At 45.4% G+C, this 20,383-nt stretch overlaps 1 protein-coding gene and 1 non-coding gene across 4 annotated transcripts in view; both read left to right on the forward strand.

The window, feature by feature from the left end:
• Positions 1-66: 66 nt before the first annotated feature.
• On the forward strand, positions 67-138 carry trnap-agg (transfer RNA proline (anticodon AGG)). Its single transcript has one exon. It is a non-coding gene; the product is annotated as a tRNA-Pro (tRNA).
• Positions 139-640: 502 nt separating this feature from the next.
• bbs9 (Bardet-Biedl syndrome 9) overlaps positions 641-20,383 on the forward strand; it is a 161,613-nt gene continuing 141,870 nt past the window's right edge. For all 3 annotated transcript variants that reach the window (XM_061260000.1, XM_061260009.1, XM_061260018.1), the window contains exons 1-7: positions 641-771; positions 2,992-3,112; positions 4,823-4,970; positions 6,662-6,726; positions 7,011-7,124; positions 14,406-14,580; positions 19,328-19,412. In XM_061260000.1, coding sequence (XP_061115984.1) covers positions 3,001-3,112; positions 4,823-4,970; positions 6,662-6,726; positions 7,011-7,124; positions 14,406-14,580; positions 19,328-19,412 — 699 coding nt within the window. In that variant the 5' untranslated portion in view covers positions 641-771; positions 2,992-3,000. The remainder of the gene's footprint in view (positions 772-2,991; positions 3,113-4,822; positions 4,971-6,661; positions 6,727-7,010; positions 7,125-14,405; positions 14,581-19,327; positions 19,413-20,383) is intronic.

Here is a 20,383-nt window from a genome sequence, read left to right on the forward strand (position 1 = left end):
AGAACAATCCTGTCAGTCAACGTGGCAAGGAAGTTTTTAAAAATACCTTTTCAGTACGTACCGCATGGCTCGTTGGTCTAGGGGTATGATTCTCGCTTAGGGTGCGAGAGGTCCCGGGTTCAAATCCCGGACGAGCCCTATATTTTCGTATAGAATAAATTCGATAAGATTGTGTTGATGACATTACTCACGGATGAAGCTTTCAGTTAAGAATAAGTAACCGGCAATCTGAATTCAGCGAATCTCCTTCACTACCTCTTATTTGTGCAGAATACAAATAAATAAAATACAACTATCTTAAGTTTACTAACACTTTGTTTTGATATGATGCTGGGTTTAAAGGAGCCTTGCTTCATCCTATAGCTATGGCTATTGATTCAAAAGCAAGAGAATATGCACACATCCACATGACCACTTAATGCCAAAAATCAACAAAAAATACCCTTTTTTTTTTTTTTTTTTATCATTGAACAATATAGACGAATGACTTCATAGTAACTGTATAATTCGTTTTTTGTATTTCTAATGCAGCCAACGTTGACCAACGCATTGAAAACTTATTTTAACAGTCTTAACTCAATTTCCCAGAAGGCAGTACAGTGGAAAAGCAATATCCGGTCATGCGTACTGTCAGCAACTTGTTCGTTGGTGTCAGTGCTATGACAACAGTAAAGATGGTATCGAGTTGGGGAGACGTGGGAGCGAAATGTGATTTTTCATGAACTGCAGCAAGTGGATCGTAGTCTCATCAAGGGAAGCATCTTCAAACAGGTATGCAGAGTGTGCATTTCGTTTAGACCTACTTGAAAAAACGCAACTGAAGTTACACGGATTTGCCGTTACCAGTTTGGTCATCATTCATTATTGCTGTAACGTTAGCTAGTCTTATGGCCTTTGCCTTGCTACCTAACGTTAATTGACAAGCTCATTCAAGGAATAATAGTTATGCATTTAGCTGGTTAGCGTGATACCTGTGGTCCGTGGATGTAGGTAATGTTCGCTCCACGTTATAATATTGTACTCGCATTGAACACGGTGGAGAAATGTAATACGTTTCTCTAATAGGAAATAGCCTAATCTACTTGTTTTTGGCATTGTTGCTTCATACAAAATGCTCTGTTAACTTTGCAAGAGATCTGTCAGACTTAACTGATCTGAATGGGATTCACACAGTTGTTTATTAATTGGCTAGCATCTAACTAAAGGCCACCTTAACTAGCTAGCTAGCAAACTTAGGATATAGTTGCAGAACAGTTGACAGTAACGTTATACATGTTTAATCAGTCTACTTTGTCATCTGTGCAGTTCATCTATGCAGAAAAATAAAATCCAAGATCTGGTCTTGATGCTAACTACGGCTTGCTATGTTTTTCTATAACCGTTACACTAATAACTACACATTAGCTAGCCACGGAGTTAAGACAATAACTTCATATGCAGCAGATTTTGATGTCCATGTTACTTACATAAACGTCCGGTAATATACATCTGCAGTGCAGTAAAAAAAAAACATATTGCTATGTAATACAATCTTTTTTAATTTTTTTTCAAACTTCTTTCAGACAGCTAAATTGCGTATTACTGTGTTCAGGTGACGGGGTATGCAATATTTATTTATGGCATGAAAAGGAAGACGAGACTACACGTTAATATATAAGTGTCGTTTAAAATCGGCGATGGACAGATGACGCACCTTCACCACTTTCTAATTCGTGAAGGATTCGTTACTAAAGAAGAGACCCCAAACTCCTAGTCTGGGTTGTTTGCGATGAAAGGCGCCTCGATGGCTTTGGGTTTTTAAAAGGGGGATACAAGTCGGTCTTTCTCCTTCTCTGATGTAGAGGCCCGACGGATTAGCTGTCTGTTCCACCTGCTCAGTAATGGCAATTAGGGAAAAGCCGCTTGGCGTCCTTAACGCAATCAGAATACCCGATCACGTGACTCACCGCTCAGATTACTCAGGAGGCCACTCGGTCAGATGGGTATACGCTGAGGAACTGTGCGTGTTTGAAATAAAAATTTGGTTAGATGCACATACTCCTACGTTTGAAGATGTCGGCTGTGATTGAATCACCCTTGGCTGATTGTGAAGTGGAGCTCAGAGACGCGATCCTGCAGTGATTGAGGGCAGACCTGCCATACCGTGTGCCCTGTAAAAGTGCAGCAAAGGTTTCGGCTTGTTCTAAGCAGATGAGTAGCAATCACTTATGATAATGAAGTCATGCCTTCCAAAAGGTGCTTCTGGTTTCTCAGCAACTAAAAATCTATCCATGCAATACTGCTGCCCAGTGCCACAACAAACCACTGTTCTGTACTGTGTCTTTCACTTTTTGCACTCAGTGATACAACCCTACTCTTTTCCTGTGAAATTAGGCTCATCCTGACACAGTTCATTCAGGTTTTTTTGAATGTTAGCTCATACATTTAAATGGCCCATGGTTTTCGTTGATTAAAAATATGATTTCACTTGCTTATTTTGCCTGTTCGGTCTTGTTTTTCACAGTGTTCATTACAGTAAAGGTCCCTGAAGACTTCTGTGTGGGTGCAGTTTGATTAAAGCTGGTTTAAGTGAACTGAGTGGTTCATAGGACCTGATCCCAGTTTCTGTTGCAGAGTGTAAGAACGTCCCCTGGACTAGATGCCAATCTGTTATGGGGTCCATACCTGCAGCTGCAATAGCGGATACAAAACCGCCTCAAACATGTAACATTAGTTAAAATACACAAAAATACAAATGATGTCCAACTAAAACATTTCAGTCGGTAAAAAGTACAGTATGCATCAATCCATGAACTAAATAGCTAAATGCATGTAAAAAGCCACCTCAATTGTAGTGCAGTCAGGGAAGGTGTGGGCGTTAGGCATATGGTCCAGATGGGTGTGAAAGAACGCAGGGCTGGCACACAGTCAGTGAGGGACTGGCGCAGGGCTCAAAGCGCATGGATAAGCACGGCTCCGTGGTGAAGCTCCACTCCCGGTACACCTCTGCAGGTCTGTAGGATGTCTCTGTTCAAAGCGCGTGACTGGTGGTCGGCAACGCTAGGCCAGGGCGAGGAGTTTGACCAGGGGTGTCTCTGCGTCGGGGATGTGGACAACAGCGGAAGTGGACATGGTGAGTGACGTTGCTGCAAAGCGACCAATTCTTTTTGTTGTGTGTGTGTGTGTGTGTGTGTGTGTGTGTGTGTGTGTGTGTGAGTGTGAGTGTGAAATGTGTCCTCTATGTTGAGAGGGGAAGTTATGCCCTCTGTAGGGGTGTAAATGGCCAGTCCTGAGGCCTGTATCGCCAAGCAGGATTGAGTCCTTTTTCAGTCTCTTTTACTTTTGTGGGTGAACGCATTAAATCAAAACCGGTCCTCCTATGTTCTGGAGTGCCTTTGTAGCATCCCAGGGACATACACAGACAGGCAGACAGACAGAATCACCACAGTAACAAGCATACGCACGCATGCATGCTTGCACGCTTGCATGCACACATACACACACATACAGACACGCACATACAGACACACGCAACACCACTCTCAGTCAATGGCTTAATCACCAGAGGATTTCAGAAGCTCACTTTGGGCTCCCAGGTGTGGCTGATCACCATGGAAACGGATCACCACAGCTCCATCCCCCTCCAGCTGCTCTTTGAAGTTCCAGGCCCCTCTCGACCGCAGCAAGACCTGGTCCACCGGGACGACCGGCCCTGAGCGCTTTGAGCCCGGCTGCAAACAATAAGCGGCCCCAGCCAGCTGCTGGTGTAGCAGGTCCACCTCCACACAGAGCTGATTAAGTGGGAATGAGTCTGCGTGAACGTAGCCTACGCCAGGGCTTGCCGCGTAGGCAGCGGGACCTTCCCCGCCGCGTAGGTGTGTTTATCGACCCTGCTGGTTTTATCGTTCAGTGTGTTTAATTAGTCATCTTCACCGTGGCCCCCTGACGCAGAGCCTCGCGCTGCTGCGAATGTTTCCACTGCCGAGGTCCTCGCATAACACTGAAATACGAAAGTGTTATTTTGCCGTGTTTGACTGTTGCTAAGAAAACAAAAGGCGTTGTAGCTGCAATGTTTTTGTCATGCGGGGGCTATAATATGCGGTATTAACGCTAATTAAACGGCAGAAATGTTCCCTGTTTATTGCGTGACAGACCAGGGCCTCTGGAGGCAGAAGTCTCCATGCAGACTTCCGACTTGAATGGTTTCTGGGGCATGTGAACCAATTGGAAACAAATGCTCAACTATGTAATGAGAAAAGGCAGAATGTCAAAAATGATAGTCTTGAGCCCTGTTAGGTTAGGTGGATCAGTAGCTAGTACTGCATTCCAAATTTGTTTGCTTTGGTGTGTGTCTTAGTATTGATATTGGGTAGATAAAAAGCATGAAATTACATTAATTACATTCCTGAGAAAAAAATGGAGCCCTTGTTGCTGAACTGATCTCATGTAACAAATTCATCTGTGTTGTGTGTTCGTGTGTGCGTGTGTGTCTGTGTGTGCACAGATAAGATTGTGGTGGGGAGCTACATGGGCCTTGAATGGTTTCTGGGGCATGTGAACCAATTGGAAACAAATGCTCAACTATGTAATGAGAAAAGGCAGAATGTCAAAAATGATAGTCTTGAGCCCTGTTAGGTTAGGTGGATCAGTAGCTAGTACTGCATTCCAAATTTGTTTGCTTTGGTGTGTGTCTTAGTATTGATATTGGGTAGATAAAAAGCATGAAATTACATTAATTACATTCCTGAGAAAAAAATGGAGCCCTTGTTGCTGAACTGATCTCATGTAACAAATTCATCTGTGTTGTGTGTTCGTGTGTGCGTGTGTGTCTGTGTGTGCACAGATAAGATTGTGGTGGGGAGCTACATGGGCCTGCTGCGGATCTTCCTGCCCCGTGCTGCTGCGTCAGGTGAGACCAAGGCCGAGGACCAGCTGCTGGAAGTGCAGCTCAAAGACCCCGTCATACAGGTGGAAGTGGGCAAGTTTGTGTCGTAAGTCAAAGCCTCACCACGGAGCACACCTTTCAAAATAAGAGTACGATGACTCCCATAGCTGCACTTCGGCCGTGTATTTCACATGCATAGAGAAGCAAAACAAACCACGTTTTTACATTACATTGCACTTTTTATTAGCATTTTCTAATTAACTCATTTGAATGAAATGGAACTTTGGTGCATTGTGTGGGAGTCAGGGTGTTCTGACCATAGACTGTATGACTATGTTTGTCTCTCATACAAATGCACATGTACTTTCTGTAATTGTCAGTAGTGAGTATTGTATGGCATCTGAATATCTGTTTCTGTATTTTGGTGGAGCCACACATGACAGATGTTTTTCATTGCAGTTCCATGTAATCTCAATGATTAAAACATATTGCAGGGCTTCTAACATACCCCAGCTTATAACATTGTCACTGTGCACCTGAAGTAACATCATCACCTTGCTGGATTCTTATGGGAACATTACCAGATTAAGGGTTGTGCGGATAGATCCCTGGAGTTTATAGTCATCTTGTGTCCTGTATAAAAACTGTAGACATGTTAACGAGAGCGTGCATGAAATATAATGTTTCATAGGGACAAGGAACCGTGTATGAGTTTGGTAAATTAATTAACAGATTTGTGCTTTCACAAGTCAGGGTTCCTGTGAAAAGCAGCAGCCCTTCTTGTGTTGGCAGGATAATGTAGAAGTAGGCCAGCAGCCCCAGAGACACTAGAGAGAAATCAGTCTGCTCCTTAATGTCCTGCTCAGTCACGGAATCGCCCCATCACTGACTTTCCATTCGTCCTTGGGTTTGAAACAACTCGACCATGAATATAAATGAGAGAAATTCTTCAAGACCTTAAGCGTTTAGCCAGCTTCCCAGCTGTGCTCAGTTGGAAGCAGGAAGGTGAATTTGCAGTATTTTTTTTTTTTTTTTTTTTGCCAGTCAGCTGTGTTCTTTTGAGCATTTCCACAGATCTGTACCTCAAAAAAAAAAAGACAAGGTACGGCAATGTAGTGCAGAAATTATCATTGATGACTGAGTTGCCCTGTAAAACAGCGTTGCTGCAGCATTGCAGGGCCGTTGTTGGAGCATTGCACTTTGGTTGGGTCCACCCTGTAAGATTGGGAGGGCTGGAACAGGCTCAATTCAGATCAGGGGCCACTTGGCTCTAACCGTCTTTTTTTTTTTCAGATTGGCAGGTGTTTCTCTTTTGGTGTTGAAATGCCTCAGTGTTTCTCGTTATTGCTGTTGAAATGTCTCAATTGAGCAATTGCAGACTGGAGGGAAAATCATTTTAAAGTGTTGTTTCTTCGTTGCTGCTTGAGAGATGGTAAAATGAACAGGTGCTTCAGTTTTTCCCAAATGACTTTTGAAAAAAAGACTTATTCCCCAAACCCGGTCTCTGTATTAAAAGACAGCACATGTTGTTTCCGCTAGTGGTGGGATGTGTTTGTTTTGGCTAGCTAACCTAAGGCTTGTTGCATTAGCTTTTCCCGACCACAAGCCAACAGGCCCACAGGCTGCCAATAGTCATGAGTTAGAGATGCACCTCTCTTCCAGTCAGCTAGCTCCAGTGCGCTAGGGTGTGAAACCGTCTCTGGCTGCAGTCAGTAAACATGCCTCTGCGGCTGTGCCACTGCTGTACTGATTCAGTGATGATTCATTTATATATTGCATGTTGTCCATCTCCTTCAGGTGCTCTGAACTTCTCCACCTGGCGGTGCTTCACCCCAGGAAGCTTTCTGTCTATGCCGTCACAGGTACAGCACCTCCGTCTGATACAGCCCAATGAATCCTTCACTAACCTGACATAGCCTGACCATTGTTTTAGGATGCTTATGCATTACGTTTTAAATTTTAGTCATTTAGCAGACTTTGCTTTTAATCTAAAGCAACTTATAAGTGCGTAAGTTCTTCAACAAGTGAAAAGCATCAAATCCATAAATTGCAAAACAAGCATGTAGAGCAGTTATAACCCAAAACAATAGTAAGTGCAATTAATGTCTGAATGTATGTATGTTCCCCTGTCCCCTGGTGTATCCAGGCACAGCCGGGAACGTGGAACATGGCTGTCAGTACCAGCTCAGACTGGTGTACGAGCACAACCTGCAGAGGACTGCCTGCAACATGACCTACGGCCCCTTTGGGGGAGTCACAGGTACACACCCGCAAACGTCCCCCTGAAACCTGCCTCTCTGGACACTGTGTGTTGGACAGCACTCTCACATTGCACAAGGACCCCGTTACGGGACATAACACAGTGAAACAGCCTGAAGGTAGTCAAATACTGACCATTCCACATACCTGTACAGGGAAACACGCTCCGGAAACCATTCCACGTGAAAACATGCACCTATTGCTACTTTTGTTTGGCTATGTAAGCTGTTCATTGTTGTTCCGACATAAGTGTATATCATTATTTTGCGTTGTGTTGTATAAAAACGGTTTTGCAGGTATAATCCGTTGTCAGATTAATCTACAAGGCCCAAGTCCTTATCTTTAATGTTTTCTTAGCCCTTGAAACTGTACTTCCCACTACGGTTTTCAAAGTAAAAAAGCACCCCTGAAGCAGTCGACATAAGTTTTGATGTCTCCGGTTTTTAGTAAAGGTGTTGAGGACTCTCGTCTCTGCTTTTCTTGGAGTCCATCGAGGCCATCGTAGATTGTTTTCCCACAGTCTGAGCCAACTAACGGATATAGGGCGCAATCAGGAGAACTCATTCAAACCGCTTTTTCCCTTCCCGGTCTCATTTCTTTCTCTGGCTGGGGATTGGCCATTCCAGCCATACTGTGAGAGAGGTCTGTGCTATCATTGGACGAAGAGGTAGAGGGGTGTGTAATTGGGGATCATGGGCTCATGTCCATTATATAGTGCAGGTCAGTGGATGGGGGAGTATGTACGATTTCATGAGCAACCTTGGGGAAAAGCCAGAAGAGCTCACGTAAGCCAAAGGTGGGAGTTCTGTGAAGACGCCGCAGTTCTTAAACGTGTTGCCTTACCCTCTTCCCTATTGTCTTTAACTTCTAAAGAGCACAGCGATAGACAATTAAATGACCCAAACTCACCTCAGATGATCGTTTTCAGCCCTGCCTGATGGGCGCCAACTTCCTTTCTCGTTCTCACCAAGCCTTCCCCAAATTCCTCAGGCCAAGGCTTTGATATCATATTGCATTACGTTATTTATTTGCTAAGACAACGCCTTTATCCAGGGGACTCGTATAGCTTACATTATCCATTTACTCAGCTGCATAACCAGAGCGGGTCAGGTTTAGCACCCTGCCCAAGGGCACTGTAGCCATGGCCCCTGCCCAGGACTTGAACCCGCTCAGCCTTCTGGCCTCAAGTCCGGCTTATGAAAGGCATGTTTGTGTTTGGTGTGGTGTGATGTTTCCTTGGGTAAAGTTATGGAAACTTTTTTCTATTTTTCTATTTTTCCATTTTTTGGTACAAATAAACAAGCCCTGAAACTGGCTGTCTGACCAAACTACCTGAATGGCTCTCAGCGCAGTTACTATATTATACCACTAGGGGGTGAAAGGTCTCTTTTCCAGAAAAATTGTCACAGCTGGCATTTCTTTCTCCTGCTGTCTTACAGCATTCATTAAAAAAAAAAAAAACAATAATGATCTTTCTGTCTATTAGGGGTTTGTCAAAATGATGTGCAGTTCTCTGCATGTTACATTTAGCCTGTAACAGTGCGCATTATCTTAGCCAAATATTATCATATTGCTGACATACTGCAGTGGGGGGCGCCTTATATTAATTGAAAGTGAGAAATAGAATAGTGTTGTAAATCTTTGTATTCATTTCTACAAAATAATCATAGAATGGTAATCCCCTGTACATGGCATACTACATGTGACCACAAGATGGCAACATAAGCTCTCTTTTCCAAGAATCTGAGCTTTTGAATTGAGCGCATTCAGAAGTCCTCTTTAAAAGACATGTAGCGATGCATAGTTATGGTTGCTGACATACAAAAGTTTATTCTCTAAGTTGCTGTCTTCATTCTTAATGATCCAAACAGTTTATTTTGGAAAACCTATTGTTCGGCCTATGTCCCTGAATATTTTTTTCTTATTTGTCAGTTAATGGCTTCCTTGACTGACATTGGTGTAACTCTGGTCCTCATGTTGACAAATGCCAATAACAGAATCCAAAGACAATCAAAAGCCTAGAGTCCAGACTAGAAACTGGAAGGTTTCTTATATCTGCACTAAGGAAGCGATTGAATACACCTGACTAATCAGGAACAGCTGAGATGCCAACTGTCTAATCACATTTGGTCCCCTAAAATTGGGAGGTATGGATGGATGTAAATACCCTCAAATTAAAGGTGACAGTCTGCACATTAACCTATATTTTAACAATCTTTTCTAATTTGGCCTGAGTACAGAGCCAAAAGAACAGAAATTATACCACGGTACAACTACTTACGGACTTCACCGTACCTTAAAAAAGTTAAACTGTTGCTGACTGATCTTACAGTGTTGTTCATGCTTTTTGTAAAGTAGCTCATTTCGAAGGTGGGCTCAGAAGCTGTCCATCAGAGGGGGTGTGATTATTACAGTACGTGGCCATAGGAAGTCAGTGCAAAGTGCATATTGGCAAGCACATTTCCCTTTTCTTTGAACTTTGAAGCTATTCATGTGAACAGTGTAGTTGGGCTTCTTCTTCTGATATTTATTGGCAAACAACATTTGAGAATTTGCAGACCACCTGAAACCCTGCCCGTTGCACACCTTGCCAATCGCTGCAGAAAGTGGGCGGAGACTTCCGGATTGTCGGTTTTGGAAAGTTACAAAAGACTAGGACGCAGACGCCTCGATCTAACCGTAGGAAAGGATCTTTCCAGTGCTACTCGATGTTCCGAACAGTTTGAAGCATGATGAAGCCTTTAGTGTAAGCAGTGGAGTGTAGTAGTGCCGGACTCTGACTCTGTAAACATTGACTTTAACCAGGGGATTTGCCAAGCAGACAATTAGAGTGGAAGAACATGGTGTGAACTCCCATATTTGGTTGTGCTTTTTTGTACTAGTGGGGACATCAATTATATGTGCAGAGACCAGTGGGCTTTTTTTCACAGAAGGAAAGCTTTGCTGAATCGGTGAGTTTGACAGATACTGGGGTGACTGCTCAAAGTGACCTCCTTGTCCAGGCCAAGAGCAGCCTTGACGCAATTAGTTTGAACACGCACACACACACACATGCACATACTGTACTGTACATGCACGCTCACACAGACAGACACACACACACACACACACACACACTCCAAGTGTTTGTTTTCAGTCCAAGGACCGCCGTACTCTTGCAATCACAAACATGTACCAAGCGGTGGTGTGGTTTTAATGAGAGCGGCCTGTACCATCAGTGCCTGGCTGCTGTTGCAGCTTTTGTTTCCCCTTGTTTGTTTTGGCACCCGTGGTGACTCGTTAAACCCGCGGACCACAGCCGAGCGCCTGCGCCCCCTGGCTGCCCGGAGCGTGGGAGGTGTTGGCTGAGGTTCGGCTGCCCTTCCAGGCCATGGAAACGCTCACCAGTCTCAGCTCACCAGTCTCAAACTCTTGTACTTCTCGGTTCTGACTGTAGGTATGGAATGGAAGGCTCTAGAAGTGGTGGCAGTGCTTCAGTATTTCTCTGCTTTTCTTTAGCTTCTCGTGTTCTGCATAGCAGAAATGAACAATGCTGTGTAAATATTTATTTGTATTTTTGGAGATTTCTTTTATCATCAGACAGGATTGTCAGCCCTCTCCCTCAGAGAACAGCTGTAGAGATCTGCAGGGGTCGTGGCGCAGCCTGGTAGTGTCCTCACGGGGAGTGTCCTTACAGGGTGTGTGGAAACGCAGAGCTGGCTGGGAACGCAGGGAACAGGCCTCATTATGCTGGCTGTAGTGGAAGCATTTAGTCAGAAGAATGTACAGTACCTCCCCTAGTATACTTCCACTCCCCAAAAATAATATTAGTAATGATAATAATGACTTTTCAAGACTGGAGCAGAGAGACTCCTCGTTTTAGAGTGCTGTTCTGTCTCTCTCAGGTGGCACAGGACCCACTGACCTGCTGCTCTGTCTCCACACACACACACACACCCACACAGACAGACTCACACTCACACTCGCACTCAGAAATACAGACACGCTCACACATGCACTGAATTAAGCATGTGCCAGATCAGCGCACACACATACACTCAAACATGTACGCACACAGACGGGCACACTCCCACGCATGCACACTCACAGCCGTACTCATACACGTATACATGCATGCATGCATACATAGAGAAACCCCAGCGCACTCACACTCACACAGGCCATCGCAGACAGGGTGTTCTGGGAACCTCCGCTCCGCCCGCAGGCCCGGCTAAAGTTAGCGCGGGCGTAGGTACAGCCAGGGTGACGCGGGCCGCGCGCGGGGGCAGCCAAGAGAGCCAGCCGCTTCTGTATATACGCCTCCATCGCACCCTGCCAGCCAGACCACCAACAAATAATCCCCCCCGACCTGGCACCGGCTGCTCTATCAGTCATATGATCGCATGTTTAGACGCTCCGCTCTTTCCGCAGCAGAGAGCAGGAGGGGTGGCTGTTCAGCGAGCCAGCTCGCTCGGCCACTCTCTCCCGAGTTGCTCTGACCCCTGACGGCAACGGGCAGTTTAACTGCGCGGAGCTGTGTAATTAAAGCCCGCCGGTCAAACGACCGTTTCGGGTTCAAAGCCGGTTGCGAGTCCTCCGCCCGCTCTTTCTCCGTCTCCAGAACTGCACCGGCTCTAATTTTATGTGCAATAAACTCTGAGTTTGAACGGGCGCCACGCACCGGGGCTGCTAGCCGGCCAGGACGATCAGCCCCGCGGAAGGAAGCGCAGTAAAAAGCTGTTATTTTAAAACAATTACCCGCTCAGGAGACGGCCTGTTGATTTTCAGAGGTGTTAATGTAGATATCAGATTTTGTATGAGGAAACTATTAAGACCAATGCTTTCCTCTAAATAACATGACTGCAATCGTCAAACAATGGAGCCCTGCTGTGTGTGTGTGTGTGTGTGTGTGTGTTTCTGTCTGTGGTGCATCTAGCTTTGTGACTGGGTGAGATGGTATAATACTAGCGTAAAGGACTCCTCACCAACTTTACTGGGACTAGTCCAAGATAATGCCATATAAAAGAAAACATTCTCAACAGCTTCTATCAAGCTATTTAAAAGAGGACTAAATAACTGCCCAACAGTGAGGGCAATAAAGCTATAGTAATGGGCTTCTTACCTGGACAACGTCACTGGGTCTACCCAGAGATGAGGAAAGCTTGAGCCCACAGATATGAACAGGGCAGACTGAGGTTTCGTTTCTATGTCTATTTCCTGCCACAGTAGACTCTGAGGAAGATGTCGTGGATGTCGAAACGTCAGTCTCCACTGATCATTAAAGAATGTATTTTGCTCTGTGTGCTCAAAGTTTCCTCGTTTCATGGTAGTACGTGTCAATGAATGATGCACTGTGATGGGTGACTGCATTTAAACACGCCATGATTCTGAATGTGGATCTTTAGAATCTGGGGTATTCTCTTAATATTTATGGAAACCTCTTGGTTGGCCTGGTTAAACTTTTAAAACTTTTTAAAACTTTTAAAATTATGTGGCTTCATGCTGCACACGCAAGTTGCATTTTATTAAAGGAAAAATGGGTGGTAGTAAAATGCTGGTGAAAATAAAGAGATCTCTCTCCCACCAAACTTTCCTATTTTGTTCTAGTGGCACAAGCCTCCCATTTGGGCTCCCGTAGTAAATTATCAAGATTTAAAATAACATAGAATTGTCAATTTTGCTGCTGTCTGGTAATAAGCAGAATATTTTGAAGGAAGAAGTACCAGTTCGCTTGTTGTTAAGTTGACATGTTCTCCGAGTCGGTCCACACTGTAAGGCATTTAGCAGAAACGACATGTGACATGTTCAAACTGCAGTTTACACAAATAAATAAGAGTTCTGTGTAAACTGAAACTGTGAATGGAATGACACATGAAAAGTATCAAACGCATGTACCAAATATAATTTCCAAACGCACACTTTGGGAAGAATTTTCAAACGCTCAGAGCCAAGTGTGTACATGCAGAACTCGAGGGACAAACTCAGTGAGGGAGAAGTAGTAAGAGGTTTGTGGTGAAACGTCTGGAAATTTTGCTCCAAGTACAACAACTACACACACGCAGACAGTGGGTCCTCGGTGGAGCAATGTATAGATACCCCGCCCGTGGAACATGGCTGCCCATGTTCCCAAACAAACTGTAAATCAAGGCTTCCCTAAATGGCCGTTACATTGTCTCAGTCCAGAGAGCTGCACAGTGTCATGAGCGGCGGAGTGGCTTCCGGAGTTCAGGACCTCTGCTTTAAAGCTGTGTTTAACAGACAACCGCAGGCTTCCAGCTGCCTGTGCCTGGAGAAGCTTCTGGAGCCCCCCGTGTTCCCCTCCATCCCAGCAGGCTCCCCGCCGCTCTCTCCAGCCCTGCCGACCCAGACATGCTCTAATACCGCCTTCTGTCACAACTTCCCGTAACACGGAGAAGCACTAACACCTGTATCCCATCCATTTCTGTCTCCGATTCTTTCCAATTTCTTTACTTCTGCCTCTCCTGGGTCATCACTCTCTCTTTTTTCCCCTCTCCCTCTCCCTCTCATCTCTCTGCCTGTCTTTCTGTCCCCTCCACCATTTCCATATGTTCGTCCACACACCAGGTTTGAAACCCCTGCAACGTCTTGCATGTTAAAAATTTTGCTGATGGATGTTTCCATTGTGACTTCCACAGCTTGATTTCTGCACATTAAATCCGTTCATACAGCCGGATATTAAATGAAACTGTTCGGATGAGGTATTTTCATAATTTAAAGGTATAAGCAATGTGCTCCACCTTGGAATTTTAAGTCCAGCTCCTGAACCATTACGCTACATTGCGACCCTGTTAATGATCCAATCAGGTTTGTATTCTCACAAAGAAGGTGCCTTTTAAACTCATTCACAGACACTGTAAAAGAGTGCAGAGTCGTCTATGCCATAAAGGTGTCAGAACAGCAGACTCTTTGACCACCTTCAAGTGCAGACTGAAAACTCAGCTTTCCCTCCTGCCCTCACTATAATAATTAGCCATGATTATTTTACTATTCTTGGTGTTCTAGCTCCCGACTGTGGTATTGCTACTTGGACAGTTATCTGATTATTCCACAAGGGTTGAAGTTTTTATCTATGTGATCACTCTAGCACTTGGAACCGTACTTCCCTGTAGTGTTTTCAGCACACTTGTCCCTGGTTCTGATTTGCACCTTATTGTACGTCGTTCTTGATAAATGATGTAATGTAATGGTTTGACGATTGAGTTTGTTCTAGAGCCCTCTAGTGGACAGAACTGGAACTGCCGGCGGCGCTCTGACGTGTTTTATCATGTCCGCATCCCGCTAGGTCACCACTTCATCTGTATCCAGTCCATGGACGGCATGCTGATGTTCTTCGAGCAGGAGAGCTACGCATTCGGACGCTTCCTGCCGGGCTTCCTGCTGCCCGGCCCGCTGAGTTACTGCGCCCGCTCTGACACCTTCCTCACCGTGTCCTCCACCCGCCAGGTGGAGAGCTACAAGTGAGTGCCTGCACCATACACTGTAGACAAACATGGACCAAGTGCCAAGTGATTAGTGAACCTTAGTGAATATGTATGCATAAGAATATAATTGCATTGCTGCAGTTGTCCATAACTAGGTAAGGGTATATAGAGGTGTAAGGGGTATACTACAGGAGACTGTTGCGAGCATATGAGGAGAAGTATGTCCGTGTATATCAGTGAAGCCTATCGCAGTCTGCGTGCTGTTGTAGGTGGGTGAAAGAGCTTTAACATGGATGCAAGACAGGAATAAGGCTGTAACTGAAGGCCACACACCCATTGACATGCAGCAGGTGCTTCGAAGGGAAAGCACGGTTTGTTGGTATCTGCCACGTTGCTGTAGCCTACATGCGTCTGAGATTGACGTGACTTTGGGGGCGGCTCTGCGTGGGTTACTACGGAAACACGGCCAGGTGCAGCCAGTGCAGAGCAGTGCAGAGCAGTGCAGTGCATTGCAGGGCTATGGCCCCGTCTCTATATAGCTCCCCGTCTCTATATAGCACCATCTCTATATAGCCCTGTCTCTATAGCGCCATCTCTCTGTAGCCCCATTTCTCTATAGCCCTGTCTCTCTATAGTCCCGTCTCTAAAGCCACGTTTCTGGTCTGTATCCTGACATCACCTCTGAGGTATGCAGCCCGCCGGGGTTCCCAGCTGCTCCCGCGCGCAGCCCTCTGAAGGACGCTATATCACAGCGATGAATGCCGCGCCGCCCTCACAGGGGAGAGAGGGGGTATTATCGTCCGGTGTTACTTCCTCAATCTCTACCGCTACAGGACGGATCGTTTTTCCCTCCCGATCGGAGCTTTAAATACCTCTGCGGTGAAGAAAGCTCTCTGCCTTTTCTTTCTCTCTTTTTTCCCCTTCCCGTCTCGTGCCAAGAACCACATCCGTGACTTCCACGACGTTTAAATAAAAAGGCACGGGATCGGGGGGCGGCGGGGGAGTAAAAATAGCGGATATCGGATACTGTAGAAGCGCCGGACCGGTGAGCACCGTCGCAGCCCAGCCCTGTTTCCACAGCTGATCCCGCTTACGGACGCGATAAGTGAAAGTTTTCACGTGCTAATGAAATTTCCACTCACTGATAGGCCCTACTCTGCCCGTTTATTTTCCCTTTGCCCAAACTAGTCACCGCGGCAAAACAGGAGTCTCGTTTCATTCGAAACACATGTAGGATCTGAAGAAATGGCTACGGAGATAGAGGAAATATAGGATAGTTAGCCTATTTATTATGCTAGCTCTAAACAGTACGCCGTGTCTTTAATATCGCCAGAGTCTGTGTACAAAAGCTGTCGTTGTGGAAACGCTGACTTCACCCGCTTGTCGCCCCCCTGCTTTGAATGTGGATATTAGTTCCAGTGCGGATAACTTCTAGAAGACTGGTCTATTCAGGTTCATAGGCTTGGACCGATGATCCAGTAGAGCCGGTCAGATTCCCGTTTTGTTGACGGATATCATTTGGAGCGTTTTGGATGATTATAAGAATGTCTTTGAGCCATTGCGCTCTAACTTATTTTGCTTCTAAAGTTGTGATAGTCATAGTTGGGCCCTGGTGAAGGTTTGCTCACTTTGTGGCAATAATGGACATGACGTTCTTTTGATGCAAAATATTTTCTGTCTTTACTGCTGGCTTTGCCCTCTCCGACCACTCAACTGTCTTTGCCCAGGTACAGCACAGCTACACCGCCTGTGCAGAGAGTAAACCTACACGGACCTTGTTTCTGGTTTTGAACGGGCCAAAATCATTGCCCCTTTCAGTTAATACTAATTATTTAAAATACCTTATTTGGAATCCCTCATTCTCTTTGTGGACCGTTCTCATTGATGAGCTCCAGGGAGTGCAGCTGAGTGCGCTCTCTCTCAAGTCTGTTCTGCCAGCCCCTGCCTCTCTAATCAGCAGTACAGTAGCTGAGCCCTACTGTCATGGTGACCATTGAGCATGCTTCATGCATAGCTGCCAGAGGCAGACCAATGAGGAGAGCTTATTACAGCCCATAATATCACAGTTCACTTATACTTACACACTTGTGCACAAGCAAAGCCTTAAATTGCAAGAAGCATGAGTGTATAAACAAATAATAAAACACTGAAGTAAAAGAGAGATGAAATAGGCTAACCTCAGGATTGCAAGTTGATGTGTACCTACAGTGACCTCCAGCAAGTTGCTTGAGCGTGCAAGAATTTAATACTCATCTTGAACACATTCGTTCAAACAGTTCCTTGATAAAATTAGCATGTGAATACATTGGAAAACAAACAATTAGGTTAAATGTATGTTAAAGTAATGTAAAGTTTCAAACCAACGGTAATAACTTGTTCCAGGACACAAGTTAAATGTGAGCATAATTCTCTGTAATTATATAATAAATCTCTGTGCGTAAATGCCTGTGTGGTCTTTACTGCCAGTCTTGCTCTCCCACACCACACCTGTCATTTTCCTCCCGCAAATTCCCACATTCCGAACGGAAAAATCCAGAGTCCGGCCTTCCGTACACACTGTACTAGGCCTGTGAAACGCTCGGCCCCCCGGAATATTGATTGAAATAACAGCGTTGGCGGTGTGGATAAACAGCCGGGAGGGGAAAAGGGAACTCTCTTCACCTCGTCTGTGAGCCCTCTCACGCCAGGATGCCTTCGGAAGGGCCGGTCGCGGCGAGGGGACTTGCGTGCGGTCTGCCTGCACGTTCGTGGTCGCGGTGTAGTTCCCCGAACGCCGGTTCACTTTGGTGGGGCGTGCTCGTGAATAATTGCCATGTCCGCACTGAGGAACCTGTGAGTTTGTGAGTTTTTTGGCCGTTTATCCAAGTCAGGCTTTTTATTAGCCAGACTGAAGCTGCTTTTTTTAGTATTTGTGTGGTCTTACAGCTCCTTAGCTCTACTCCATCTTTACAAGTCCCCTAGGACCTTTCTGAACTCTTTCACATTCAGCATGTTAAAACATATAAGATACAGGCACATGATTACACACACACATACACACACACACACACACACACACACACAAATATGCTAATACGCTACCATACATACACATGAGTTAATACCAACAACGCACAAACATACTCATTGATACACACACACACACACACACACACACACAATGCACATACTGAAAGACTTTGGCATGCACGTGCATCTACCCCGACATGCATAGTCACTTTTTTTAATGACTCAGTCAGAATACTGTCATATTGCATCTTCTCTTTTTAGTTTATACTGTGTGAAATGTGACAAACTACAGCCCCAGTCAGACCACACCGCTGGACAGGGAATTAGCATTCCGACAAATGAAGTATGAAACGGTTTAAGGCACCTGCCCCCTGTCTGAGGAGGGGAGTTAGCTGGAGAATAATGGGTGGGATCCACACTGCTGAAAGCTGTAGCTCTAATGATCATTCAGATGAAACTCATGGAAACTAATGGGAAGATACATCTGCCTGTGTTCCATGTGCTGTGTATGTGGAAGTGATAAAGTGACTGTCACATTTAAAATCTGGATCATCAGTCTTGAGCACTGAATCTCACACTTTTTACAAGTTTACATAGTTTTATTTGATTTATTTATTGAATGTGTATTTGAGTAGGGACAGTGCCAAGAGACATAGCATCATTACTGCCAGTTTACGGCAGGTTCATGTAGCTGATGTTCTGCATACAGAGATTACAGCTATTGCTAGTTTTCTTTTTAGTCACAGACTCGAGTCTCCAACTCTGGTGTGAATAGAGATCATGTCCTCTCCATCTTGGATACTTTTGTGATGAATATGGCCAGAATGGCCTCTAAAGACCTGCCTCGTCTCTGGCTGAAGTGGGTAATTGGCTCATTTGCATGGTAAAGATGTGTGATTGCATTGTGGTCCCAAGCGTGCCCTCCCCGGGTCCCCTAACTGAGCGACCCTGGCTGGTGCCACGTTTCATCTGGATGGACACTTCCACCGCTGCCCCTCTCCCGCTGCTCTGAAGCTCCCTCTCAAAGTGAGGGGATTAAAGATGACACCGGCTCTGACGATCCCCTTCAAGTGCAAATGGCCACAAATAAAAACACAGGCTCAATCACTGCCGTGCCTTTCACTCGCAGGCTGAACATGAGGAGCGGAGGCCTGTGGAAAATCGCTTCCTGCCCGTGTAATCTGATAAACGCCGCTCTCTCAGGGCTTTTCATTTTTTTCTTATGATTTTTTTCCCTCCTTTCTTCTCCTGGATATTATGTTCGGCAATTGCCTCCAGGTGACGGAGAGTGTCTGTGCGATTTGTGTTACAAGGCCAGTAGTTATTAGAAATATATGAGTATTGTACGGCAGGCTCAGGAAAGCTCTCGGGTTCCTGGAGCAGGGCCGCGGAGCTGTCTCCTTAGCTGTGTTTTTGTACCCTTTTCTCTCTCCGCCAGGCCCAGTCTGTCAGCCTCTATTAGGATGCATCCTGACATTTGTCAGTCCTGCCCACAATGGCAGCTTCCTCTTGGTTTGTGTGCTTGTTAGTGGCCTCTGCTGTGTGTACACTCAGATCATTCTTGCTGAATTTAGAAAAGTTTGACGTAAAACCGACCACTGCTCCATAATGCTGCTCTAACCATACTGTTGCTCTGACCACTGCTCCACACTGATCACTGCTATACACTGCTACTCTGATGACTACTCTGTGCACAGCACTACACTGCTGCTCTGACCACTGATCCACTCTGCTGGTCCTCGCTGCTACTCTGTCCACTGCTCTCTTCCTGCAGGTATGAGACTTTGGCTGTGGCCACCGAGGCTGACACCAGACAGGAAGCCGAGCAGCAGAAGAAGAGCTCAGGGAAGAGGCTGATGGTGAGCGTGACCTCATTATCTCACAATGTTTACTTCCTCTCAAGTAACTACATACAGTGGCTTCAGAAAGACTCTCTCTAAACTTTGCACTCCTGGATTTGGGCAGTTTATCCCATTCTTCCTGGCAGATCCTCTCAAGCTTCAAGAAGGTGAACTGGCTCCTATTTAAGTCTTGGCTTTGGCTAGGCCACTCAAGGAGAGTCAAAGACCTGTCTCGAAGCCACTGCAGCGTTGTTTTGGCTGTATGGTTTGGGTCGTTGTGCTGAATGGTGAACCATAGCCCCAGTCTGAGGTTGTTTGCATTCTGGAGCAGGTCTTCTTCAAGGACCTCTTTATATTTAACTGCATTCATCTTTCCCTCAATTCTGACCACTCTCCCTGTCCCTGCCATTGAGAAGCACACCCATAGCCAATCTACGATAAAGTGTTGCTGAGATGGTCGTCCTTCCAGCATGTTCTCCCACCTCCGCACTCATCTTGTTCACCTTCCTGATCAAGGCCATTCTTCTTGCCCAGTTACTCAGTTTGGCCGGAGGGCAAAGAGTTCCTTGGACTTCATGGCTTGGTTGTTGTCCTGACATGCAATGTGAATTGTGGGACCTTATATACAGTACACAAGTGCCTTTCGAAACTATGACCAATCCATTCAATTAGCCATAGGTGGACTCCAATCAAGTTGTAGACACATTTCAAGGATAATTATAGCAAGCAGGATGCGCCTGCCACAATTTGTAGTGCCACAGCAAAGGGTCTGAATACTTATCTAAATGAGAGATTTCAGTTTTAGATTTGTATTCAATTTAGCTAAAAATATGTTTTTACTTTGTCATTTATTGAGTGTAAATTGGTGGGCAAAAATGACTATTTTAAATCTGCAACACAATGATAACGGTCTGAATACTCTCTCAAGCCACTGTATAGGCATTGTGTTGTATGCTACGCATATGGGTTTATCCTGCTGAATTCTGCAT

Source organism: Conger conger, chromosome 1 (assembly GCF_963514075.1).
Source record: "Conger conger chromosome 1, fConCon1.1, whole genome shotgun sequence".
In the NCBI taxonomy this organism is placed as follows: Eukaryota; Metazoa; Chordata; class Actinopteri; order Anguilliformes; family Congridae; genus Conger; species Conger conger.